Source organism: Trachemys scripta, chromosome 24 (assembly GCF_013100865.1).
Source record: "Trachemys scripta elegans isolate TJP31775 chromosome 24, CAS_Tse_1.0, whole genome shotgun sequence".
NCBI lineage: Eukaryota > Metazoa > Chordata > Testudines > Emydidae > Trachemys > Trachemys scripta.
Genome location: NC_048321.1, coordinates 7,947,580 through 7,974,435, shown reverse-complemented (window position 1 = coordinate 7,974,435; position 26,856 = coordinate 7,947,580). Strand labels below are relative to the sequence as shown.

At 51.2% G+C, this 26,856-nt stretch overlaps 1 protein-coding gene across 1 annotated transcript; it reads left to right on the top strand.

Moving 5' to 3' along the window:
- The first annotated feature begins 351 nt into the window (after positions 1-351).
- PLEKHO1 (pleckstrin homology domain containing O1) lies at positions 352-26,856 on the top strand. The gene is made up of 6 exons (XM_034756433.1): positions 352-631; positions 1,444-1,590; positions 20,259-20,399; positions 21,393-21,497; positions 24,144-24,245; positions 24,768-26,856. Exons 1-6 carry the CDS (start codon positions 602-604, stop codon positions 25,518-25,520), a joined length of 1,278 nt encoding a protein of 425 aa, XP_034612324.1. The 5' UTR covers positions 352-601; the 3' UTR covers positions 25,521-26,856.

Genomic DNA, 26,856 nt, shown 5'->3' with positions numbered 1-26,856 from the left:
CCCCCTCCCGTCCCCGAGGTATCCCTCGCACCCACCCACCCTTAAAACCAACAGGAGGGAGGGGCTTGCCCCCCTGGCTGCAGCAGACCCCCGGGCGCCAGCCCCCGAGCCGGCGTGGGGTGCTCCCGGCTCCCACGCTGAGCGGTGCCCTGTGTCTCGCTCGCCTGGGACATCTGACAATTCCCAGCCCTGCCCAAAGCTCCCACGCCCCCCTCCAAGCCAGCAGTGAGTCAGAAACAAAGAAGAAACCCCTTTGTGGGCTGTGATTCGCCCTTTATTCTGAACTCGGGGACGTCACACTCGCCTGGCTATAGATGGAGCTGTGGGGTCCGAATCAGCCCTTTAGTGCAAACCCATGTGCCTGGCCATGGAGGTGTGTGTGTGCTGCTCTGGAGTGTAACTGGAGAGCTTCTGTGCGCTACAAAGGGCGAGGAGAGAGAGAGAGAGGGAGGAGGTACCCTGTGCATCTCCCATATACCCTCCCCCCACCACCCAAGAACAGACACATCCAATCCAGCCTCATTGCTGTCAGGAGCTGCTCTCTGATCCCCCCCACCCCAAACCCCTCCCCCTCTCCCCTCCAGCCTGATCACACTAAGGAATGATGAAAAAAAATAATTCTGCAAAAAGGGTGAGTTGAAACGGCTTCTTCTTCGGGGTGAGGGGTTGTGGGGTATTGGGGAGGGGGTGTTTCTTTATTGTTCGGTTGAGACTTCCTCCCACCCCTCTTTGCAAAAAGAAAAAAGGAAACTAAACAACAACAACAAAAACCCCGACCCACCCCTTCTTTCTTTCTCTCTCTCCAGTTTCTCAGTCTCTTCCTCGACTTGAATTTGCCAGGAAATCCAGTCCTGTTGGGTAGTGTAAAAAAGGATGTAGGATCATGCGGTTTTCATTTTGATTGCAAGGAAGGCATGAAACACACATAACAGACATTGTGTATCTCCCTGTGTCCCCTATATGGAGAGTCTCTGTGTAGTGTACCTATGGATTTATCTGAGTGCCTTTCCAGAGATGACAAATAAAAACCTGCACTTGCATTTCGCCCCCAGGAATAAATTCTTAATCAAAGGCTCAAATATGCAATTTGCACTGCAGTAAAAAATCAATTAGTTGGAATTCCTCCCTCCGCGGGAGCAAATGCATGTTGGTTGAGATGGATGCAACATCACAGCCGTTCTTGTCTCATGCACAGAATGAGATAGAGCTTGTGATTTTCGCTCCATGCCTTGGGTAGTATTATTAATTTTGCTTCGTGTCTGCAGTGGGGGAATCTCTGCAGAGTGAAACTGGCAAAGTACCTAAGTCTCAGCATTGGTGGAGAGTGGGCAAGGTGGGGGTGAGGAGGGGACAAACTTGGAGAAAAAGGCAGGATGAAGGATAGGGGAATAAACCCTCTAATAATCCCTTTTCTCTCTCTTCCTTCCCCTCCCTTTGTGTCAGGGGCCACAGGATGGAAACCAGCAATCCATGCAGCCAGAGAAGGTCGGCTGGGTTCGGAAATTTTGCGGGAAAGGCATTTTTAGGGAAATCTGGAAAAACCGTTATGTGGTTTTGAAGGGAGATCAGCTTTATATCTCAGAGAAAGAGGTAGGATTTGTTTAATTTGCCTCTCCTCCCCCACCCCCCCATCCTCCCTTTGCCTTTCTAAAGCAAATTGAGCAGCCAAAGTGTTTATCCAACACCCCTTCGAAACCCGGGAGTCTCCATCCATGGTGTTTATTAACCATCTTGTAATTTGCTAGCTGGAAAGTTTCTATGGGGAATTCTCTTTTCACTGTCTGGCTCTGCATTGTCAGTTCAAACGAGACCTGGGCTGGGTTTGTGTGTCGATTCTAACAACAACAACCCCCACAACGGTGCCCCGGAGTCTCCCACAGAGGACTGGCGGGGAGACATTTTTCCAGCGCCGATACATGAAACGATTTGCTTGGCAAATGTTAAGCTGTTCATCTCTCCTTTCCCCATAGTCACGTATTTCCTGATGTCTGCCCTCCGTTATCGAGTTCCACAATGGCCTGGTTTGCAGCCTCACGCCCTGATCGTTTTCCAAATGGAAAAAACAGCGGGGCTAGGATGCCAGACCGACCGATTTACAAGTTGGGGTTTTAGGTTCCAAGCCCAGTCCCTTATCACTCAGTTGTTTTTCCAAAGCAAGGGGCAGAAGGAAAGTTTAACCACTGCTTTGACATCCTGTTAGCGCAGAGGGTGGACAAAGCGCCCCTATCTCAGTTGAAAGAGTTTGAGGGTTTGGGGTTTAATGTATTGGATTGAATTGGATGTGGCTTTCTGAGCACAGGCATTGCAGTCTGTGACTGTCCTGGTCTAGCAGGGGGTGGCTCGTCCCTTCCCTGTTTCACAGATGTTGGGATCGGTAAATCCACCCAACTGGGGTTTTTGTTTGTTTGTTTTAAAGCAGATGGATCTTTCACAACAAAATCTTGGTGCACCGTGTACAAGAAGCGAGGAGGGTGTCGGTGTCCAGACTGGGGTTACAGGTGTGAATGAGGATGGAGAGATAGGCCAGGATGTACATAAACAACCAAATCCCTCAGCTAGGGGAGCTGGAACAATTTGTATAGTGGGGGTGCTGAGAGCTATTGAACAAAACTGTAAACCCTGTATAGGATGAAATCCACTTCAAGCCAGGGGTGCAAAAGCATCTCCTGCACCCCTAGTTCCAGTCCCTATGCCCTCGGCCCCATCCCGCAGCACGGCTCACACCAGCAGCTCTTACTCATGCGGGTACGGCCAAGGGAAGGTCCCGCTGCCTGCATGTCGGGTAACATCACCCAGGTTCTCGAATAAAGAGCAAGAGAAACAACGGGGCCCAGAGGGAGAAGGATCCTTTGGCAAAGAGGCTAATGACATCATTGAGCATGGCAGAGCATGTATGGATCGGAGTTTATTGCAATGGAGAGATGATTGGAGAACAAACTGCGGGGAGCCTGGTCTGGGCTTCCCATCTATCAGCTTTTCACAACTCACTCCAAATGTGCTCTCAATGGCCACAGAAACAGGGCATGGCTGGGGCTTATTCCTTGGAAACTAAATTATGCCTGGGAACTAGGGGATCAGCACATTAGAAATGCATAGACACTGAGAAAATAAACAGAGAGGTAGATTAGCTACTGTAGCAAGATACTGTAGATGGAAAGACTGATACTAATCGTATGCTGTATAGACAGACAGATAGATATACAGATATGGAGACGTAGATAGATCATTGCATTAAATGGTTGGGAGAATGTTTCCTTATTCACTGCCCAGTATCCTACCATTGCATGTTAACTGCTCTTCTGCACGGGGGCCCTGGTTCGGGAAAGCACATAACCACACGCTTAACTTTTATCAACTTCTTCAACTCCAGTTGACTTGGATGGAATTTCAGCACGTGCTTCCGTGTTTTCCTGAATCAGGGCCTAGACGAGAAATTCACTTTGCTGCCCATAGGCCAAGGGGCGCTGTTTGCTCCACCCGAATACCGTGAGCCATTCCATCGGTGCAGGTAGGCAGGGGTTGGGAATAGCTTGTATTATAGGCAGACAATAATAATGGTAAATTTACAGCGAGCTGCAGGGATTATGCGGAAACACCCAGGCAGATGTTTAATGGCGCTGGCAGGACGCTTTATGATTCTCGGAGCAGCTGCGGTAACATCACCGGGCCTGCCCACGAAGATCCTCATTTGTAGCCGTCTGTGGTGGAGCTGAGTTTGTGCATTTCCAGGCAAGAGGGCAGAAAGCCATGATTCAGGGGCGAGGACGGGGAGCTGGGGAGGGCTTGCCCATCGGGTTGTGCGGGATCAGAAATGTCTGGTGAAATCCTGGCTCTTTCGAAACTAATGGCAAGCCCCCCGTGGCCTTCCCTGGGGCCAGGGTTTCACCCTAGCATGCTAGCCCTGGTGTGGGAGGAAGAAGCCTCCCCAGGGGTGACCTGAATGTAACCCATATTGCATAACCTTCCTGAGTCTGCAGTGGGAGACTGAAATAGCCAGGAGCTGAGAGGCCCCAGTGCACAGCCTTGTTCTTGTGAGCTTTGTGGCAGCTGTCCTGTCTGTGAGCCCACTGTGTGGGAGAGGGATCCCCCTTCCCCACGCCCATTGATTGCAATGGGCTCTGGGTTTTACCCTGTGTCTAGATCTTCCAGGGCAGGCAGCGTTCCCCGCTTCCAACTTCCCCCATCCCGTGCATGCCCCTGAGCACTGGGGGCAAACAGACGGACCTTCTGGTTAGCGACCTACTGCCGGATTGGTCAAGGATTAATGTAAAGGCCCTGTCCGGCCTCTGGCATCGACATCTGAGTAGCCCGGGCCCAGGAATAGTAGCACTGGATGGGGTTGGGTTTAGAATGACTGACACTCGGAGCTACTTTCCTCTTCTTTGAGGAGCTAAGGGGCAGGCTCTAAGAAGGGGATGAGGAGCTGTTGGCAGGCGGCTCCCGTCCATGTCTTTGTGTAGTAGACAGGCGCAAGACTCTGCCACGGGGGGCCATACAAATCCCTGAGCATAGCGGAGTAACTTGCGCGTCTGTCTGAGAACTCACATGTTTGTGTCAATGTCTCGGTGAATAGCATGTGTGTCTGTGTCAGTGAACATGTATGTAAGGAGAAGTAAAACATCTATTCATCACCCATCACCATAGTATTGGTGTATCCTGAGCAGGTGTTTAAATGAGCAATATGTCTGCATGTGAACAGTCATGTGAGTGCCAGTTTCTAAATGAGTAATGTGTATCCGTGTCGGTGACCAGGCATGTATCCAATGGTAGGGAACAACAAGGCGTGTGTCACAAGAAGCAATGTGTGTGAACGAACATGTGCATGGAAGACTGTGTGCATTTGGGTATGAATAATGCACATTAGAGAACACGTATGTGTCTACCTGGAAGAATAACGTGTTTGTGGATATATGTGTCTTAAAGGGGTAACATCTGCTGTGTATGTCAGCATCAAAATGAATAATTTGTCTCTGTGAACGTGTGTGTGTGTTTGCATGAATGAAGAATGGGCACATGTGCAGATGGGATATGTCTCTGTGAGTCTCAACATATGAATGAACATGTGTGGGGTGGAGCAGTTCTCCCTCATGTGACATTCTGCGGACAAACAAGCAACATCTGTGTGTTCTGCCTGTGTGCATGTGGTGCGTTGTGGGTGGTGCGTTGCATGTGCGTAAAATGGTTTCTCTCTGCACTTCTAGGTATAACACTCTTTTTAAACCAGATCTTGTGCCGTTTAGGATCTGACCCCGCTGTTTGCTCTCTTTTGGCCGCGGTTGGCCTTTGGATCTCTGGACATTCATGAGCACAAATGCGAACTCACAAGAACGGATGGGAGGACGTTGATAGCTAGCATTTCCTCCCGCTCCAAGCAGCAGGCCCGTAGCCAGTTCCCCATTCATCTCCTCCCTGGCCATCCTGTGCACGCTCGCTTTCATGGAAGCAGGCGCCTGCAGCACCTACAAATAGGTTAATAAATCTGCGTTGGTCGAGCAGAACAGAACGCAGCCTCTTCTGTTTTTTTCACACACCAGATTACGCTCAATGGAGGAAATGGAGCCACTGCTGTGCTTTCCTGCTGAGTTGAGATAGCTTTCCACTGACAACACTCCTGGTGAGGGGAAGGGGGACGATGCAGCTGAGGAGGGATCGGAAGAGCAGGCCCCTCAAGGAGATGTGAACAGGGATAGTTTGTGGAGGTTGCCTAGACATTGGGGTAAAATCTCAGTCTCACATCCCTGGGTAGTAGAGAGAGAGCATAGGCTGATGGGAGACTAGACTCCAGGGTCTGTTACAGTAACAGCTCCTCAGCCGGTGTAAATTGGCATCGCTCCATCAAAGGCAGCTATGTGGATTTGCACCAGCCGAGGACCTGGGCCTCTTGCTCTTAAATCTCATATTAACTAGGAAATTAACCTTGATGTTGCCTGTCAATTTCTGTAAAATGGGGAGAATGACACTCACCTTCTTTGTAAATGGCTGTGACATCTCCTGAGGAAAAGTGCTGGGTAAGGACAAGGGATTATTATTTAGGGGCCCACATCGGAGCTGGGCTCTTCTGAAATCCGGCCCCCATTGTGGGTTGAAACCCCTGGTCCTAGAGTATTGAGTTCTGTCAATAAGAAATGTGAACAGTCTTAATGTAAGTTTGATCCCCACTCTTGTATGGAATCTGTGCAAGACTTCTCTGGCCTGCTCTGCCTCTAGTGCCCCCATTAATAAAGCCACGCGCCTTTTGCTGGTTCATCGGCGCACCAAACGCTAGCAGGGGCCGAAGGCTTTGTGTATCCGATTGCCTCGACCTAACACACAAATCTTTAGCCATTGCTGCAAATCGGTCCCATAAACTATGCAAAACCTTTGTTATTTTGCATTTGATCAGTGGCCAGAAAGTTCCCAATAATAAAACACAGGCTGGTCGGAGTTGATTTCTGGTAAGCAGCAAGGCATTTTGCATTCCTTTCCCCTATCCCCCTCCCCAAACCCACATTTCTGGTCATTGTTCTCTTCTTTCTAGCACTGCTTTGTTATTGATTTACACTCGGGAATAACAGTCAGACTAACACAGCACACAGCTGGGCTCCTACCACTTCCTGCCAGGAAGCCCACGGCCGTCAAGAATGGACTCTGTGCTAACAAGATGTTAATGAGGAAGTGCTTTTCTGGTGGGCTTCCTGAAGCCGCTAATGAAAGCTTCGCCTCGGTGAGCACAAGAGCCCTCGAAAAGTTGGCTGGGCTCTTGGCTAGCGTTTGCTGCAGCAGGTCTGAACGCTGGTGAGCTGCGTGTGCTGCCTGGGAGGTGTGTGTTGTGTTGTTTGTGTACGTGGTGGTGCTGCTTGTGTGTGTGTTTGGAACAGCACAGGCCACGGAGCTGGGGAGCCCATCCGGGCCAGAGCCCGATCCACTTTGAAGCACTAGGTTGCAACGCTGCTCAGGTTTGGCCCGGCCCACTCAGGACAGTGGGGTGGCCGGGCCAAACCTGAGTGAGTGGTGGTGTGACCTGGCACGTGGGGTTGCAGCTGTGCTCTTTAACTGGCACTCCGCAGCCCCTGTGGGGTAGCGTGTGTTGACTCTGTGCACTGTGTGTGCGTGGTGGCGCTTGCTGCTTGTGAGGAGTGGGCTTGTTGCATGTGTTTGGCAGAATGTGCCCGTTGTGGGAGTGGTGGCGTGTCTCCTCGAGCGTGGCGTGAGTGTGCCTTGTAGCGTGCATGCGTGCTCACGTGTTGGCACGTGCATGGCAGACGTGTCCGTGCACGTTGTGCATTGGAAGGTGTTAGAGGTGGCGCTGTCGTGTGAGTGTGTACGGGTGTGACAGTTCTGAATGGCCCACCTTCCACTCCCCCACCAAGTCCTCTGGACCCGCGTGGCTGAGGGCAGCCCTGATGGGTAGTTAGCACAGGGGCTGGGAACTGTTCCCCCCTCCTGGACTATTCCTTATCCAACTCCCTCCCCGCCACCTCGCCATTCTCAGAGTCTAGTCCCTTCCCCTCCATCAGCCCCTCTGCTGTGCCCTCTGCAGCAGATCCCACACTCTATACTGTCTAAACCTCCCACCCTCCCGTCTCCTCCCTAGGGACAGGGCTGGAGAACCCAGGAGAAGCACTGAGATCTCAGCCTATGTACCTAACCTGCTCAGCAAAGAGTTTCCTTTGGGTTTGCTACTCTGAAGTCCTGTCTCTGCCCTAATGCTGCTGCTCAAAAAGTCCTCAGAGCGGGAAAATGTATGGGACTTCCCCACAGAGGGGACATGCCGAGAGCGGCCCAGGGTAGAAGTGCATGGCAGAGCCTTGTTCTTGCCCTAAGGGACGCCTGATGGGTCACTTTAGAGTCTGATAAGTCACTTTGCATTAGTCGATGCTGTGTCATGGTGGTCCCAGGCCCCAGCATTGGTGGGGAGGATGCAGGAGACCTGAGTGGCAGATCTGGGAGCGAGGGCTGGCGTAGAATCTCGGGGAGGGGGCACCATGTCCTATTCAGGGCAGGACTGCAGACAGCATGGCATCATCCTGGTGGAAGCGGCAGCTGGCGTCCCCGCTCACGTAGGTTGCATGGAGCAGCAATCACGGGAGCACGAGTCTGCACAAATATCTTTCATTTGCTGGCGAAAGGGACCGGCCCGAAGGCTGCTCTGTCCACAGCCAGTACGGTGTTAGCAAGCCCTCCACGACTCCTCCTCCTACAAGAGGGGAGCTCTAAGCTAGGAGTCAGTGCGGCCTCATTGATAAGGGCAGGGCCTCTGGAGACCTGGGTTCCCTTCCAGCCTCTGCTGCTGACCTGCTGGGTGATCTTAAGCAAACCGCGTCCCTGCTCTGTGCCTCAGTTTCCCTCATGTCTGTCTCAAGTGTAGATGACTGCCAGGCCCTCTAGATTTAGTTCACTTGATGATAATCAGAAGAGTTCCCCTCAGCAGCCTTTGAGAACAGGTTTTTTGCTTCCTTGTCCCAAGTTTCTGCCCAACAAGGCCTGGGCCAGGTAGTTAGATCCCTGTCTCCCTGTGCCCAGCTGGGGATATTATCTCCCGCTGCGCTATAGGGCTGACGCTGCAGTGCTCAGGGCGCAGTGGGAGGAAATGAGAAGGGTGTGGAATGCGGGATGTGTGTGTGTGAGGAATGGGGAGGATCTGACCCGCTGCCGGAGTTTTAATAACGCATGAGTGATGATTTCAGCAAAATACCACCTGCTAGCGGCAAACCGAATTAGCACGTGTGGACTCACTGCTCTGCTGACAAGGGCCTGATCTGGACTTCAGTGCCCTAAACGCCCCCGATCTGACCGGGCGAGGATTCCACCAGGGCAGGCCCGGCACAGGACTCCATCACACACCCTGGCACGGGGGTGGGGAGGAGGGATGCAGCACCGCGGCTCGTATGGCAGAGCCTGCTGTAACTCAGGCAGGTTCCCAGGGAGTGGGGGGGGACTCTCCGATCCCCAGAGCAGCCCAGGGTCAGGGGCCAGCAAAGGCGACTTGAAGCCCTCGCCTTCCCCTGGAGTGTGAGAGCTGTGCTGTGCTCCAGTAGAGGGAGGGCACAGAATCTTGCCCTGTGTGGTAGCTGCACCAAGGAGATGCGGATTTGCCGTTAGGGGATAAGGGGGGGACGCTCTCCACCAGATGCCAGTTTAGGGCAGGATGGTATGTGCAGTATCCCATCTATCACAGCTCGGGTGGCAACGCTGCCTAGTGGATAGGGACGCCATCACTATAGGAGGACTCAGAAGCTCTAGGTTCTATTCTCAGCTCCCTTCCTGACCTTGGGCAAGTTATGTCTGTGCCTTACTTTCCCCTTTGTCAGTCTTGTCTACTTAGATTGTAAACTCTCCCAGACCAGATTTTTAAAGGGATTTAGGCACCTGGCTCCATCTTTAGGTGCCTAAATCCCTTTAAGGATCTGGTCCTATGTCTCTGTGCAGCCCCCAGCACATTGGTGCCTGCGCCTCGGCGGGGCTCTCTAGAAGCTCCTATAATATAAATCCTCATCATCGTAAGAGTCGTTAGTGGATGTTCCATTCATGGAACAGTCCCCCACCCCCAGCCCTCGCTCTTATTTGTTATTTCAGTGCTTATGAAAGGTGCCAACTTGATCCCTTGGAGAAGGAATCCCTTTGTATGCACAGAGGAAGGGCGCAAGCTTCCCCATTCGCCCCTTGGGCTTTCTGCGGGGACGGCCCGCACGGGGGGAAGGGGGGGGCCTGACAGCGATGCATTTGGGCACGTCTGCGCTTCAAGCTGAAGGTGTGATTTCCTGCTGGAGGAGACACCCCCGGGCTAGCTGCCGCGGTGGGAAGAGGTAGCCATCCTGAATCGGTCCCCATCCCAGATGCTAGGCACTTAGCCCGTCCTGCCCCTTCTCCACCACTCTGTTTCTGGTGCGAGTAGGCCTGCTTGAGATGAGAATCACACCCCCAGCTCGAAGCATAGACATACCCTGTGTGACCTGTGCACTAAGCCGAGACCCACCAACTCATTTCACCCAACAGATATTAGATAGGAGTGATTGCCGGCCCCTCCCAACCAGGACCAGATGGGAACCAAGGACCCCAACCAAAATCCCATTCCCAGTTCCCTGAGCCATTCACTTTCTGGGCTGCTACAGTGTGGGATGCCACGGGGAACCCTAGCATAGGTGGGTCTGAAAAAATTCCTCTCTCCCTGCTGCTGACATGGGTCTTTGCAAATGCCCTGCTGGGCTGAGTTTGATCTTGGAAATGACCTTTGCTGACAAGGAATGTGCAAGAAAGAAAAATAGCCAAGCCAAGGGACAAGTGGGACTGGGAGAGGAGGGGACAGGGAAGGACGCAAGATATTCAGAGCCTCCAACTGCATGATGCTCGCACTTCACAGCCCTAAAACATGCACCTAGGGAATGCTCTGTCAGCAAAGAGCTCCTAGCTGTTTAGCCTAGCGCAGATGCTGGTCTGTAAGGGCTGATTTCAGTGTTTAATTTGTGCCGGGGCTTGCCAGGGCTGGCACCTCTAGGCTTGGCAGTTCATAGCCCGGGCACCTCTTTCATTACAAATTAAGCACTGACTGATACCACCCCTACAGTCTGTTCAGACCCTTCCCTCAGGGCGCAGTTTGATTTTCCAAAGGGAAAATTCACAAAGTAACAACAAAACAAAGGTATTCCTCCCCCAGCAGAGCACAGCAGGCTGTCCTCAGAACCCCCTTACTTCTTGTGGCTCTCCTCATCTGAGCAGCGTGATCTGTCTCCGCTGGGAGGTAACGGATCAGTCACAGGTGAGGCTGGGCCCTGCAGTGAAGGACCAGCCACCCCGTACTATGTCTCCAACAGTGGCCAGCACCAGCTGCTTCAGAGGAAGGGGCCTATGCCACCTGCAGTGGGCAGTTATGGAATAATGGCCCTTCTGCTCTGGGAAGTTTCTTCCTGCCCCCCTTAAAGGAGTGGCTGGATCGTGCTCTGAAGTAAGAGGGTTTTTCGTAGGGACAGGAGCACTTGAGCACTCCCAAGCGGGAATGGATCCGATGTGGTGATCTGAGGCAAACTGTCTTTCAAGGGGCTGTATCCTGCCTTCTTGAATCCCCTGTGGAGTTTCCACTGGATGCAGCATTCTCTTTCACAGCCCCCTGAGAGGTAGGGCAGTGTCATTCTCCCCATTGTACAGATGGTGGAACTGAGGCATGAAGAAATTAAATGACATGCCTAGGGTCACTGTGGCACCATGTACCCAGGAATTCCTGAGCTAATGGAACTCTGGATTTCTCATTAGCAAAGAGACTTTTTAGAGGACTACTAAGCTCTTGAACTCACTTATATCATGTGGCTGAGGGTTCCAAAGGAAAATTTTGGATTTTGTTAAAAAAAATTCCTTTGATCAGTTTCCAGCAGGGTTGCCTTTTGGTTGCACTGAGCAGCTCCTTGGTCTTATCAGAAAGGGTCAATTGAAGCATGTGATCTACTTTCTCTGTCCCACTTGTTCTGTAGGCCTTTATCAGGGATATGTAAATCTAAAGAGGCACTGGGCTTCTTTCAGACCTGCTGTCTTTTGGAAAAGATGTGAAAAACCCTGGGCATGTGGCATCCCATATCCCTGGGGTCACTGTAGTTAGTAGGGCATTTTTCACAAGCGCTGGTGTGTCCTAGCCAAACTGTAAGTCAAGGGGTTTACATTCTGCCTTCCTATATTCCCCCTGGAGTTTCGAATGGTGACAGTATTCATTTCACTTCCTGCCCCAAACTGTTGCATGGTATTAAACAGCTCACATATTCCACTGAGAGGGGCCTACATTTCAGTGTCGGGGGAACATCTGGGACCCAAAGTACCAGATAAATATGAAGCTTAGTCTTCTGTTCTAAAGATATCCTGTAGTCTCGCTATGTGTATAGGGTAACTTAAATCATTCAGGGAGGCAGTTTGCCCTATGTGACAGGGCACTAAACTGGGACTCAGGGCTCCTGGTTCTATTCCTGGCTCTGCCACTGGACTGCTGGGTGACAGTGGGCAAGTCTCTCTGCCTCAGTTTCCCTATCTGATGCTATCACAGATTCCAAGGCCATTGTGATAATCTCATCAGATCTCATGTATAACACATGCCATAGAACTTCCCCAAAATAATTCCTAGAGCAGATCTTTTATATCAACCTCCTTGTTCAGGCACTTTGAGATCTACTAATGGAAAGTGCCAGATGAGAGCTATGGACTATAATTATTCATGTAATTTTTTCTGGTTATCCTCTGCTAGCAGGTGGGCGGGTAGCTAAATGCATAGGGTCCTACCAAATTCACTGTCCATTTTGGTCAATTTCGTGGTCATAGGATTTTAAAAATCATAAATTTCATTATTTCAAATCTGAAATGTCACGGTGTTGTAACTCGAGGGGTCCTGATCCAGCTCTGAAGGCAGCAGTAAGGATGGCCTGGTATGGTATTGCCACCCTTACTTCTGCACAGCTGCTGGGGGGGTGCTGCCTTCGGAGCTGGGTGCCTGGCCAGCAGCCGCCGCTCTCCGGCTTCCCAGCTCTGAAGGCAGCGCAGAAGTAAGGGTGGTAATACTGCGACCCCACTACAATAACCCTGTGACACCCCCCTCCCGCAACCCTCTTTTTGGATCCCCAATTTGAAAAACGCTGGTCTCCCCTGTGAAATCGGTATAGTATAGGGTAAAAGTACACAAAACCCAGATTTCACGGTTCATGACAAGTTTTTCACGATTGTGAATTTGATAGGTCCCTATAGATGCATAGTGCATTCGCACGTCAGACAACTGAGGATCAAACTTACAGGTACTGCAAACTTGGATTAATGGCCCAGCTGCTGTAAGGATAACATCGCTCTTCATTAGGTCATTTCATCACCGCATTGTCTACACTGGCTACCTCTCTGTCCACCTAATTGGATCTGCTTGGCAAAGGAAAAGAAAATCCTTAGCTACTTAAGCTGTTTTCCGAAGCTAAAAGGAGAAGCGGGGAAGCCTCTCGCCTTGCTACCAGTGAATTCTATTCTCATCTCTGTGTGGCAGGAGCCATCTTTTGTTCTGTGTTTGTACAGGTCCCAGTACCGGGGTCCTGGCCTATGGCTGGGACTCCCAGTGGCTATTATAATAAAATCACCATCATCTCAATGCATTGAGTTTTAGCTTTAAGAACCAGGGACTCCAATCAAGGACCAGGCGCACTCTAATAAGAATCCCAACATCTCATCGAGCACTTTCCATCAGCAGATCTCACAGCACTTTACAAAGGAGAGCTAGTATTATTCTTCCCATGAGACAGATGGGGAAACTGACACACAGAAAGGTGAAGTGACTTGCATGAGGTGACAGAGCATTTACAGCCCAGATGTCAGACCTGTGATGGGTGTGGTAAGATGTTGATAGATGTTTGGCTGCGTGCGTGTGTTCCCTCTGTGTGCTGCCCCAGCCCTGCGCAGACAACTGGCATGGCAGACCTTGAGCGAACCATCCAATGACCACAAGATCCGTTAAGGGACGAAGGCACCCAGCCAGGTTTATTATCGACAAAGCACGGTACTAGTATCCCACAGACTCAACTGGACCATTACTACGTGTATGCCTGTAACAATGGACCAGCTCAGTGAACGGCAGGACTTTCCATTCCTTCCTTAAGCCAGACAAAGATACTCCCTCTGAGATACATCTTTATATCCCAATACAAACAAGTTAATACTGCCCCTTTGACACAACAAGTTACTGTCCCCTGATGTCGCTAAAAGCAGCAAAGAGTCCTGTGGCACCTTATAGACTAACAGACATATTGGAGCATGAGCTTTCGTGGGTGAATACCCAATTCTTTGGATGCATGTGTTGTGGTCGTGGCTAGGAGCCCCAGTCATTAGCCAGGACACCGCTGGGCACGGTGCTGTACAAACCCAGAGCACAAAGACCGTCCCTGCCCCAAAGAGCTACCAGTTGAAGGGAAACCTGTGCAAATCCATTGGCTTCAGTGAAGTGGCATGGATGGCAGTGGATCTTAGTGCGATGAAACATGCCCAGTCGATAGCACTGGGGACCTAAGGCCTCAGCAGACCAAATATAGCAGCAGGGTAAGCGTCCTCCCCAACCTGCCTTGGCTACGTGTCTCACCCCTGCCCGGGAGAGGGAGGGGGAAGCTCGATCTCCATTTGCATCCTTGCCTGGAGAGAGTCAGGCTGATTCTCATGGTGGCATTACCTCCTAGGACCTGGGCTGAGACCCAACCAAACTCATTTCACATAAGCCAATACACAGCAACTGAATGGGGCAAAATTCGAAGACAAAATGCTAAAGGAGAAAGGCTGCATCTCCCATTCCCAATCCCCAGGGACAGCCTTCCTTGTTTTACAGCCTTTGAAGGAAGCAGTTCAGATTAGATAGAGAGATTAGATCATGGGTGTTTATCTGGGTACACGATTAGAGTAGTACAAAGAATATAGATTAGAATTATGCTAATCATAAATCACCATGTTTTTTTACCTTCTATTTTGTTTCTCGCAAAAGAATTAAGTGGCTAGTGACTTTGGGTGCCCAACTTGAGACACTTTAATTCCATTAGCAATTATGACAGTTTCCAGCAGCTGACGATCTGCCCCCGGCACGGGGACTCAGCACTCTGCAAATCAGGCCCCTTTAAGGGGGTTTCAGGTTCGGGCCCCCCAGAAAAGAGGTCCCCAAAATCACTACTCACTTTTGAAAATCTGAGCCTCAAACTCTTTCAACTGAGGGGAAAAAAAAATCGAACAATCCTAATGCACATTCTGAGTTTGGGGTTTACTCCGGAGAGATTAGCTGGGTTGGGTCATCCCCAAGAGCATTATTCCGCTCCTCGCTGTTCTCCTTACAGATCACTCGAGCTGAAGGAGAAATTGCACTTCATTCCCTGGTAGGAATAGATTCATAGATTCTAAGACCTCGAGAGGTCATCGAGTCCAATCCCCTGCCCGCATGGCAGGACCAAATACTCTCTAGACCATCCCTGATAGACATTTATCTAACCTACTCTTAAATATCTCCAGAGATGGAGATTCCACAACCAAAGCCGCGGTATTTCATTAAGCCTCTTCGGCGGCATCCTTCCTAGGTCCTCTAGGCAGCCTGAAATGTTCTTCCAAATAAATGTATGTTGTTTGACTATCTGAAAAGACACAGGGTCAGGTTCTCTGCTGGGGTCATTGGCGGTCCATCCAAATCAGTGGAACGGCTCCAGTTTACACAAGAAGAGAATTGGGCATATCCCCTATAACCCTCTTCATCTGGACGTCTCAGGGAGCACTGGGAATCTGGAGAAACCGAGGGTCGGCCTGAATGGTGGGGCGAGCTGATCACGCCAGAAACACCGTACTGAATGGAATGGTGCAAAGTGGAGAGAGACACCCTGGCTCAGAAGAGGCTATATGCCTGGAGCCCCGTCTTTAAGGCGATAGCTAGCCAGCCTTGTGAACTATTTGGCATTCAAGCGATTGTGCTGGCTGCAGACCGGGAGGTTCTCAGGCAAAGGCGGTGGCAGCTCTAAGGGACAGAACCAAACTGCAGACAACTGGGACACTCAGTTCACTGGGATTTGATAAGTCGGGCTTTGCTGAGGGTGATTGTTTCAGGTGATTCATTTCAGAGGAGGGTGTATTTGTCAGTGTTCTCTGCTCTGAAATGCGGCTGAGGACTCATGGGCGTGATACATTTCCACCCACTTGCCCCTTTTTTTGTGTCAGTCTGACTTTCCCACGTGGGGCAGAGGTGGCCGGCTGGTACCTTTGAAATACCTAAGTGGATGGTTCCCTGTCAGCGTCTCTCTTTGGCCTTGCAGTTTGCTCACTGAATCCACATCCACTTTTGCTTCTCTGCTTATTTCTCTCGCTCCATCTCGAGGCAGCAGGGAGGTGGGAGGGATCAGCTGTTAAGTCCTGTTGTGATCCGAGGCTTTGGGCACCTTTGGCGGCTTGTGAAAACCATGTCACAGGTGTGAAAAGTGTGTCACTGCGAAGGGACCGGATTTCTCAGTGCCACCACATCCCCTTCACACCACTCTGGCAGCACAAAGCCACCTTCACATGGACGTAAATCACAGATCCACTCAGCTTACGTCCCCTTTCCACTGCCAGAGCCTTGTATAAATGAGAACCAGGCCCTGGGCATCGAGCTGGAGCAACGGGCGCAAGTAACCAGCAGAAAACAAACTATTGACTTGCTGCTCATTAAGTGAGCCTCCTCCATTCTGTGCGCTGACTGAGGCCGGGGTCCTGAGGGAAAACCAGTCAGTGATCACGGAACTGAAGACAGTGATCATGTCATTGAGGACTGTATTATAAAAGGGCAGGGCCGGTGCTACCATTAAGGCAAACTAGGCGGTTGCCTAGGGCGCCAAGATTTGGGGGCGCGAAAAAGCGGTGCCCCCAATTTTTTTTTTTACATCGTTCCTACGCCCCCTCCCCGAGCGTGCGGTCGCCACTCCACTTCTCCCGCCTCCTAGGCTTGCATCGCCAATCAGCTGTTTGGCGCCGCAAGCCTGGGTGGGGAGGAGAATTAGAGCGGGGGCGGCGTGCTCGGGGAGGAGGCGGAGCAGAGGTGAGCTGGGGTGGGGAGCTGCCGCACGGCTCCCCGTGGGGGGGAAGCTGCCGCGGGGGGGAGAGGGGGACTCAGGGCAGAGGAGGGGGAAGCTGCCGCGGGGGGGGGGGGGGGCCCCGGGGGGGGGGGGGCGCCGGGGGGGGGGGGACAAGGGGCACCGGCCCTGTAAAAGGGAGCCGGATTAAGCCAACCACCACAGTTTGACAGTTTCTGCTGTGTATTACAGTTATTCATGCCACTGTCTACTCTAGTGATACACTGTGAGGCATTCTCTGTAAAGATTGGCTGAATCTGGATTTCAATGTGCTAAGCTTCAGGGGTGCCCTGATATTGAGGTGTTTGTTCAACTCATCAGCAAGACAGGGGCCATTTGCAAACCGTGAATCCAGTCCCATGTTTGACTTTTAACCTCCCCAGAAGGGTGGCTGAATCCAGGGTCTTGGTTTGGGCCTGTTGTGCACTTGAGTTCTCTAGAACTTTGTAGGCGTTAATCCGTGCCAGAAGCAAGCCATCTGAGATGCGCTTTCTCGATCACCCATGACAGGTGGCAAACTTGGCAGCGATGGGGCGAGCTCTTGCATCCATAAAGGAATTATGGGTCAGTGAAGTCCCATGGTCCTAAATGAGCTGACATCTGGAATTAGGAGTAATTTGTTGGCTGGACTGTGACAGCAGGGAAGGTCTCTATGCCCATCGCAAGTGAACAGGGCAGCGATCAACTGGATCCCTCAAAAGAGACGGCGTTTCGGAAGATACTGGCAGTACATAAAACCTCTACGGTGCACAGACTATGGGATCTAGCCCACAGTTGGGTTTTATTTATATACTGCCTTGTTCATGTATGGATAGATAGATAGTTACATGGTTTCCATGACAATCTTTGCTCAAACTCCATTACAAAGCCCCATGATTGCTTGTAGGGCCCAATTCTGCTCCTGCTGACAATCAGTGGGAGCTGGGCGCCTAACTCAAATAGGCTCCTTTGAAAATCCCATCCTATAATGAGGGCAGGCTCAGATTAGATGAAGCCTGGAGGCCCAGGACTCAGGCCCTGTTGTATGCAAGAGGCCAAACCCTTTCCCCAGCCCCCAACCCAATGTATCCATCTGGGTGGTCGGGAATCCCCCTGGGGAGGAATGCACGGGCTGATTCACAGCCCCTGCTCCACTCCAGGTGTCCCCTCTTCCATAAAGCCCTTACAGTGGATGTAAATTACAGTTATACCCACATTACGGGCCCTTTGCACTGGAAGGGTGGCCCAGTCGTTACGGAACTAGCCTAGGCCCTACTCTAGCACCTACGTCCTCTGTGACCTTGGGCAAGTCACTCCCTCGCTCTGTGCCTCAGTGTCCCCGTCTGTACCATGGGGATAATAGCACCACCCTGCCCCCCCCGGAGGGCTGTGGAGATAAATACATTAGAGTCTGTGATAATGGGGGTCATATAGGTGCATAGGTCAGGTGGAGGCTGCATAAAGGGGCCGTAGTATAAATGAGAATCAGGCCCTGAAAATGCCTTCTCTTCTGAAGGGGTTGCATAAACATACTGTGTGTTGAAGCGGCCGATGAGCTAGGCTAGCAGTCCATGTCCGCCAGTAATTGTCTGGGTTCCAGGCTGCTGTAGCCTGTGCCCTGAAGTTTTGTGCTTTGATGGTGTTTTCCTGATCACCTCTTCATGATGGATGAGGCTCAGCAACAGGGGATGTGGCTTCTTTGCCATATCAGAAACGTGGGACTGGCTCCTGAATCAGCTGGCGGTGCATGCTGTCATAATACAGCCAGGTTAAAAATAGAAAGTGCTAATCTTTATCCTCCAGAACTTTTGTTGTGCCATCTTCCAAAAGGCACTGAGAGCTAATGCGATTGCATCTGCTAATCTAGAGACACACGCCCACTCGCTTCCAGACGCTCCGGCGCACGCCTGCACACGCACACACAAAGGGACACAAGCGCGTGCACAAAGATGAAGCGCCCCTTGCTGATGCTGGTGTGGCGCAGTCGGGTTTGGCGGGGTCAACAGGGGGACACTGGTGTAAAAACGATACGGAAGGTGGAGTGTGCCTGAATTTTAGCTCAGCAGATCGTGTGCAGTGTTTTGGCACCACTTGGAGTTGATTTTCGAGGCAGGGAAACAAGACCAAAGCCACGTTTTTCAACACAGAACTAGATATATTCTTTCCTCCAGCCTATGCCCGCTGTCTGGTCCAATGCACAAGTGGTGGGGAGGGGTGTTAGCCAGGGAGGGGATGTGAACAGTTGTGAGAGTCCAAGGGAGAACTGTAGCTTTTTCTGACACGTTTGTCTGCAGATAATGGCCACCGTGGGGTGTGTGTAACCCGCTGCGTGGCACAGAGCTCTCTGCAAACCCACCCCGCAAGCCAAGCAGTGGGATCTTATTCATCTCGCAAGACGGGGCGAAAGGTTTGGTTCTCTTGGACGGGGAAGGGGGTTCTTGGGACTTATGGTCCGGGAGGGGGCCCTGATTTTGAAGGCCCAGTTTAAGACTCCCGAGGAGCTCGATTTTCAGAGCTGAGCAGCTACCTCTGCTGGTGATTTCCATTGGTGTTGTGGAAGCCATGCCCAAGCTGTCTCACATGGGGATCCCACCACTGCCAGAAGAAGTTGTGGGGGGGAGGGATAGCTCAGTGGTTTGAGCATTGGCCTGCTAAACCCAGCATTGTGAGTTCAATCCTTGAGGGGGTGATTTAAGGATCTGGGGCAAAAATCTGTCTGGGGATTAGGCCTGCTTTGAGCAGGGGGTTGGACTAGATCTTCTGAGGTCCCTTCCAACCTTGATATTCTATGAAACACTGAGGAATCCCATACCCACCACTATATTAGGAAACACTGGCCATGAGCACTAAGCCCATGGGGGGGTCATTAACAGGTTCCTTACAGCACATGTTGCAATTTACATTGTTCATTTCATTGTGTGTATGACTTTTAAAAATTGTAACAGTGCCTAGCGCTCAGGCTGTGATTTCCAGGGGGCTAAGGAAGTTGGGGGCTGTGCCCCCCCCCCTGAAATCCCCCAGGAATTAAGGAGGAGATTTTCATAAGGGTCTAAATAGAGACGCACAAGGCAGATTGACTTTGAAAATCCCAGACTAGGGTAGAAATCAAAGGAGCAGGTTTTCAAAGTTGCAAAGGACGGTTAGATAGAATTTGACCTTCGATGGGAATCAGGTCCCTGAGATAGTTATATGACCCCGCATCACTGTAGGACCTGAGCAGCCCTCACAATCTTTAATATAGTGATCCTCACAACCCCCCAACTCCCCGAGATAGAGTGCTATTATACAGAGGAGAAACTGAGGCAGACAAAGTGACTTGCCCAGGGTTACACAGGAAGCCAGCAGCAAATCACGGATTTGAACCCAGATCTCTTAGCTGCCGGGCTAGTGTTCTAACCACACCCTTCCTCTAAAAGGGTAGGTGGACACCTAACTCCAAAGTGTGCCACTGGAAGGTGCCCTCAAAAATAAATGAGTATACTACTCTGACATCAGTACTGGGTGGACTACAGACAGTGTTCTAGCATCGGGCGTGGGGCTCTGTAGCTATGCAGTGCAGCTCCAACAACAGAAAACAATTCTAAGCACACACAGAGAGTTACACCACACATGCTATAAATGTATAAACCCTGAGTGGTTCTAGCAAAGCCATCCTACCGGTAGCCAGCCTGGAGCGGAAGACCTTTGTCGGCTGTGGCCTGCCACTGACAGTTGCTACTTTTTGCTTCGTAGGTCAAAGATGAAAAAAACATCCAGGAAGTGTTTGACCTGAGTGATTATGAGAAATGCGAAGAGCTCAGGAAGTCCAAAAGCAGAAGCAAAAAGAACCACAGCAAATTCACGCTAGCACACTCCAAACAGCCTGGAAACACGGTACAACTTCCTACGCAGCTGGTGCTCACCTTCACCAAGAGACCAGGCTGTATTGACTATGGCAGCATGAGTCAACAGCCCAATCCCCTCTTTTGCCTTTCTCCAAGATCTAGTGTCTCCCCCGCCCCCCATCCCTAAATTATTGGACTGGGCACAGGGATCCCTGAGAGGAATTCTCTGGCCAGAGGGTCAGCCTAGATCATCACAATGGTCCCTTCTGGCTTTAAGACCTATGAACCTCCATCTGTTGGAGGCAGTAGACCCTGCAGTGATGAGTGATGGCCAGGGAGTTTTTGCCATTGACTTGTAATGGCAGCAGAACCAGGCCTCTGGCCTCTATAATTAAATAAGCCAATCATTTAACTCCAGATCCTTGGAGTGAGAGGTTGTGAAGGCCAAGACTACAACAGGGTTCAAAAAAGAACTGGATAAATACATGGAGGATAGGTCCAGCCAGGATGAGCAGGGATGGTGTCCGTAGCCTCTGTTTGCCAGAAGCTGGGAATGAGCGACAGGGGATGGATCACTTGATGATTACCTGTTCTGTTCATTCCCTCTAAAGCACCTGGCACTAGCCACTGTCGGAAGACAGGATACTGGGCTAGATGGACCTTTGGTCTGACTCAGTATGGCCATTCTTATGTAGTCTAAAGAAGGGACAGGCAAAGCATTTGGGATTGTCTCAACGTGGACCAGACCCTTCACCAATAACTGAACCATTTAGCGAGAGTGGAAACATTTCAGCTGTTAGTGGCAGACGTGGGTTGGCTGGTTGGGTGTGCGTCTTCCCGAGAAATAAAACAGACCCCCCCAGTCTGGTTCTCTGCTACCCTAAATCGTGTCCTGGGTGGAGCTCCGCTGGTTTGCGTTAGCGGAGAATCCGGGCTTTGCGCATATTCCCACACCCTTTTCTTGGTGGCTTCACTGTGGCCGGGGACCGAGCCGACGCTCAGGCGCTGCACACAGCGCTGACATGAATTCCCTCTCTCCTAGGCACCAAATCTGATCTTCCTGGCCGTCAGTCCGGAGGAGAAAGAGTCCTGGATCAACGCCCTCAACTCCGCCATCACCCGAGCCAAAAACCGCATCTTAGATGAGGTGAGAAGTTCTCTCGGGGCTGGGCCCCAGCTCCGTCATCTCAGCCTTAATCTTCAGTGAAGCCTTTGGCTTCAGCGCTCCTGCCTACGGTACGTCTGCACAGCAGCCGGTCCCCCAGCCTGGGCCAGCAGACCGCTAAAAATAGCTGTGTAGAGGTTGTGGCTCGGGCTGTGAAGCCTGGGGTGGGCTTCAGAGCACGAGCCACAACTTACCAGCACAGTCTGCACCACTATTCTTAGTACAGTAGCATGAGCTCTGCTGTGATCCTGGCTGCTGCGAGCTGCCGTTGGCTGTGTAGACGAACCCGTGGTGGGAAAGGCCCCCCCCCCCGCGCTTCCGACCCCGGCGCAAGCACATCCCTCTTTCTCAGCCTCAGACCCAATGGTGCAAAGCCGCTGGGCTTTGGCTAATGGCAATCGGCGCGTGGGGGGGATCGGCGATTGCCACGCTGGCTCTGGCGGACACTCTGTGACCATCTAGCGCGTAATAAGCCAGCAGTGATTACATGCCGTGCTGCATGACGTCCATATGCCGCGGGCAACTCCTAGGGGCTGGCTATCCCGGGAGAACAGCCTCCTGAGACGTAGCCCCATAAAGCACCCAGGGGGTCACCTGGACAACAGACGAGATGCGAGGCCCATCTTGCCCTCACTAAAGTGCACAGGAATCCACCCTATTGTCTGTCTTGTCCGTTTAGACTGTGAGCTCCTCGGGGCAGGGACTGGCTCTAGATAAGTGTCTGCGCAGGCCCTAGCTAATAGCCAAGGAGGAATTTGGGCCTTGTATTTTTAACTACCCGGAGAGTAGCGTCCTCCGCCCCATCCCTCCCACCTCCCCATTTAAGGTCCCTTCCCATGGCAAGTGTGATGCAATGGGGTGAAGATGAGAATGAGGCCCTGAGCAAGGCCTTGCCTGCACCCAGAAGTTGCACCAGGTTAACTCAGGCTGGTTTTTAAGCCAGTGAAAAGCCCTATGTGGATGCATGTCAGAGACTGAGGCGAGAATGGGTCAGGCCTAGAGGTTGGAGCGGTGGCAGTCGGGCCCGGGGGTCAGAGCTGGAATCAGAAGTCAAGAGCAGGGTGGGAACAAGGTAAGAGTAGAGCTGGGAGCTGGGCTGGAGCAGGCTAAGGCCCATGAAGTCTGTCACTTCTCTCCGGCACGGGACGATTCCAAGCCACGAAGCTACGTTGGGCATACTGAGCTGCTCTTTCTCCTGTGAGGTTTATATACCCGCCTTGAGAGTCACCTGACCGGCTCCCAGCTTGGGGATTGGCTGCAGTCTAACACAGGAATGACTCATCCCCTTGTGGAGTTCAGGGGTGACTCATCACCTCACAGTGCACTTGTATCATTTTAAATCTGGCTGTCTCCATTCAGCTTGCACTTGTAGGCGTGGTGTGCGCACAGGTAACCGGACAGGCCAATCCAGCTGTTCACCAACGCGCTGTGCGATAGCAGCAGGAAGATGAACTGTAGGGGCATAGGCCAGCATGGGGATATGATCTCACTCCTGTTAGAATACGGTCACTTCCAAAGTGGCTGAATTATTGTGAACTAAAGTGCGGGATGAACCCAAACAAGGTTGTTTGTGTGAGGATGCGAGGGAGTTTCTGCTGGAAAAAGCAAAGATGTATTGGTCCAACTTCGCCATGCAAATAAGGCCTACATTTACCAGCACAAGCAAAACTGATGCAAACCAGGTTTAAAATTGATAGGAGTGTCCACACGCAAAGTGGCATCTGTTTAACTACATCGGCATAAAATTGCACCTTTATCTAAACTGGTACAAGCAGCTCTCAGTCTGGGAAAGCAATGCTCTTGCATATGGCTTGCCATGGCAGATATGGGGTCTGCAATTCAAAGGAGGGCCTCGAAATGGTTTAATAGTCTAGCAGGTGGTTTTACCCTTGCCGACCTCACCTAGGTGTGATGCCCTGTGATCAATCCAGCCCACATTCACCCATAATTCAAGTCTAGGGACTTCCCTATTGTGAATTGTTTTACACTGAAGCTGGTCAGATAATACGGTGATGGGTGGCAGTATAAAAACCTCAGATAAGTGGTTAGAGTCTCATAATTCTCTTGCCTTTGGCTCCACCTAAAGCTCTACCAGTTAGCGGTCTGCAAACGCCTTTCAAGAGCAGACAGCACATCACATGAATCTTTGCCAGTGTCTGGAAGGTTCGGATGAGTTACCGCCAGTGGAATTCTTTTGTCCGTCCCAAATAATTGATTCCACTTCAAAGCAAGTTTTGATTCAAATGGTGTTCGGCGAACATTAGAGCTCTTGGGTTTCGCTGGTGCATTTCATAATGCAAAGCTGGTTTTTTTATTAGCTGGCATATTTGCCAGGGCTGACCTGCAAACTGTATGTTTGACTGTCGGATTTGCAGTTTGCAATTCAAACAATCTGCCAGCCGAGAGTTCCTCCCTGAAGAAATGAGCAAATTTTTCTGTACAGTGGCAACATTGGAAAATGTTGCCATCAGCTCGTGGACAGATCGCAGATGGAAAGACAAAACTGGTTAAATAAATGATGCACCAGGAATTATCGACCCGGCTCCTGTTACAGAGGCAGGGAGTGATGGCTTGTGGTTTGCATTTCTCAGGCACTGGGATGCTTGATGACCTTTATTGTCCTTGCAGGTGACTGTTGAGGAGGACAGCTACCTCGCCCATCCGACCCGCGACAGAGCGAAAATCCAGCACTCCAGACGGCCTCCGACACGGGGACACTTGATGGCTGTGGTACGTAGGCTAAACCCCGGGCACAAGTTCAGATAGATCATCTACGACGTTAGCAATCCCTTATATATTTATTTATTTTGAAATGGATGGAAGAAGATACAGAGTCTTTTATCTCTGGGTTGAAATGCAACCCGGGTTGATGAGGACTGATGGCTGTTTCCTGGCCTGTGTGAACTGAAAAGGCATGTCTTATTCTAGTTCCTAGTTCAGAAGTGCCTTACAGGTGGGAAACTGAGGCATGGGGTGGATTAAAAGACTTGCCCAAGGTCACAGGAGGAGGATGTGTCTGAGCTGGGAACTGGACCCAGGTGTCCTGCGCCTCAGCCACTAGTCTACCCCCGCACCCAACACCATTCCTCCTGGTGCCTGTTTCCACGCTGGCAGGGATGGGCTAGATGGGCTCATTAGAAATGCACAGAGAGGTTGATTAGTGCCATTGTTGCTGTGACGCTCAAAGTAATGGGTGGGCGGCCTCTGCATCCATCTGCTCACAGTTCCCGCCTTTCTCTCCACGCTCTGCAGGCATCTACCTCAACGTCGGATGGCATGCTGACACTGGACCTCATCCAAGAGGAAGACGCCTCTCCCGAGGACCACGGGACCTGTGAAGAGAGCTTCCGGGTAGATCTGGATAAGTCCGTGGCACACCTCGCTGCCGGACGGCGCCGGTCGGATTCGGAGAACATCAAGTCCTCGGAGAAAGGCCGGTCAGTGAGCCTGCCAAGACGGGAGGCGATCTCATGGGACAAAACTGGGAAACGCAATGACGCCTTCGAGAAAGGGACCATGTACACCCCGCAGGTCCCCAAAAAGCTCTCGCACTCGGAAAAGAACAAATGTGCCTCCATGGAGGAGATTTTGTCTCGCCGGGACTCTTCTGCGCACCGGGCAGTGCTGAGGAAGGGGCTGGAGGCTCAGTTTGCTTCGGGGGAGCCCGAGCAGCTGGCCCGGATACAGGAACTGGTTGCACTGAAACTGGAAAAAACTCAGGAACTGCTGGCGGAGGTGAAGGGCTATGGGGAAGGGAAGCGAAAGACAAAAGATTTCGCTGCTGCTGCCACCACCACCTCTTCCTCTTCCAAGTCGGACTCTGAAAGCATCTTGCAGGAGACGCAGAGGTTGCTGGGCGAGGCCTCCTCCACCTGGAGCCAGGCCAAGAAGGTGTTACAGGAGATTAAAGAGCTAAGGGACCTGTACAAACAGTTAGAACTGCAGCCGTCGGACCCTAAACCCAAACAGATCTCACAGTCTCAGTACAGGAAGAGCATGATGTGAAGGCACGCTTCAGGGTGGGGCGGTGGTGATTTCTTTTTATTATTATTTACAGTGTTCGAAACAGTACAACGTGCCTGTTCTCATCAAAACTTGCTCCTCACGCTTGACCCCTTCCCCTCCCCAGATCTTCCCCTGTCCCCAGATGAAACAAAAGGTGTTCCAATAAATCAGTTTGGATTCCTATTTTTTTTTCAAAGTATCCTTTCTCTGCGTTCTTGGGCTGCTCGTGTCATGCTTGCAGGATGGAAGATCACCAAGACCTGGAAAGCTCCCGGCATACTTGTGGAGACATACGCACAGCAGCCGGGGTAGATATTCTCCCTCTATAGAAGCCCTGGGTTTGCTGCTCTGAACCCAGAGCTGCGGTTCTGTGTCCAGCGTTACAGCTCCTTGATCAAGAGCGTTGGCAACTTAGTTTATGTTTTTCCTCCTCTTTAAAAAAGAGTCAGCACGTGGAGGTCCCCGTTATCCAAAAACTGTTTGGAAGATGCTTGCCAGTGACATCCAAGCCAGGGTTGGAATTCCGCTGTCAGAACGAGGAGATTCACGGCCTGGAATGCAGTCTGACGTGTCATGAGAGGCATTGGACGCTCCTTCCTGGACTGCAGTTAACAGGGCTCTTCCCTGGCGTTCCTGCACTGATCCCAAACCCTCTTTTGCAAACTCCTGTGGCAGGCAGCTGTTAATACATGTGGTACAAATACAGCCCTCCCTACGGAGGCAACAGGTATGCAATCTGTGTTAAAACTAACCCTGTCTGTAGGCTGACAGCCGATGCTTCGGAGACACCCCCTGGCCCAGTGCAATGAGATTTAGCAACCACAATGTCTTCCTTCTTGTGCAGATGATCAAAGCCTGGAGTCCAACGGGCAGTCATTATTTGTTTTTCATTGTTCTTTCCTTCATTTAGGCTGGAGTGAAATGGAAAGTCAGGGTTTGGCACAGAGGGCAACAAAAAAGCTGAGAATTGCAGTTGGTTTAATGGGCCTGATTCTGCTCTCGCTCACACTCCGTTTACACAATCGATCCTCACAGCATTGTCTCTTAGCTGACACTGATGTGAGGTCAGTATCAGGCCCACTGACACTCAAACGGATCCCAAATTAGAGCTCAGATATCCTCGCCTGGCTGATGTCTAGCACTTTTCTAAATAGGTGGCTCAGCTTTCATGCACTTAAGCAGCAGGACAAGAGGGAAATATGCGAAGATTTCTCTCAGGGCTTAAAGTACACTGGCAAATTAACATCAGTTGTTTTTTCCAAGAAATCTAATTTCCTTGCCTATGTTGCAAAGAACCCCTGAGAATATTAAAAACAACTGAGTTTTAAATGACTAA

Bases quoted from the DNA above. Each gene is read 5' to 3' on its own strand.
- PLEKHO1 (XM_034756433.1), top strand. From the start codon at position 602: ATGATGAAAAAAAATAATTCTGCAAAAAGG. The intron at 1,591-20,258 runs GTAGGATTTGTT...TTTGCTTCGTAG, and splicing joins TTTATATCTCAGAGAAAGAG to GTCAAAGATGAAAAAAACAT. The intron at 21,498-24,143 runs GTGAGAAGTTCT...TTGTCCTTGCAG, and splicing joins AAAACCGCATCTTAGATGAG to GTGACTGTTGAGGAGGACAG.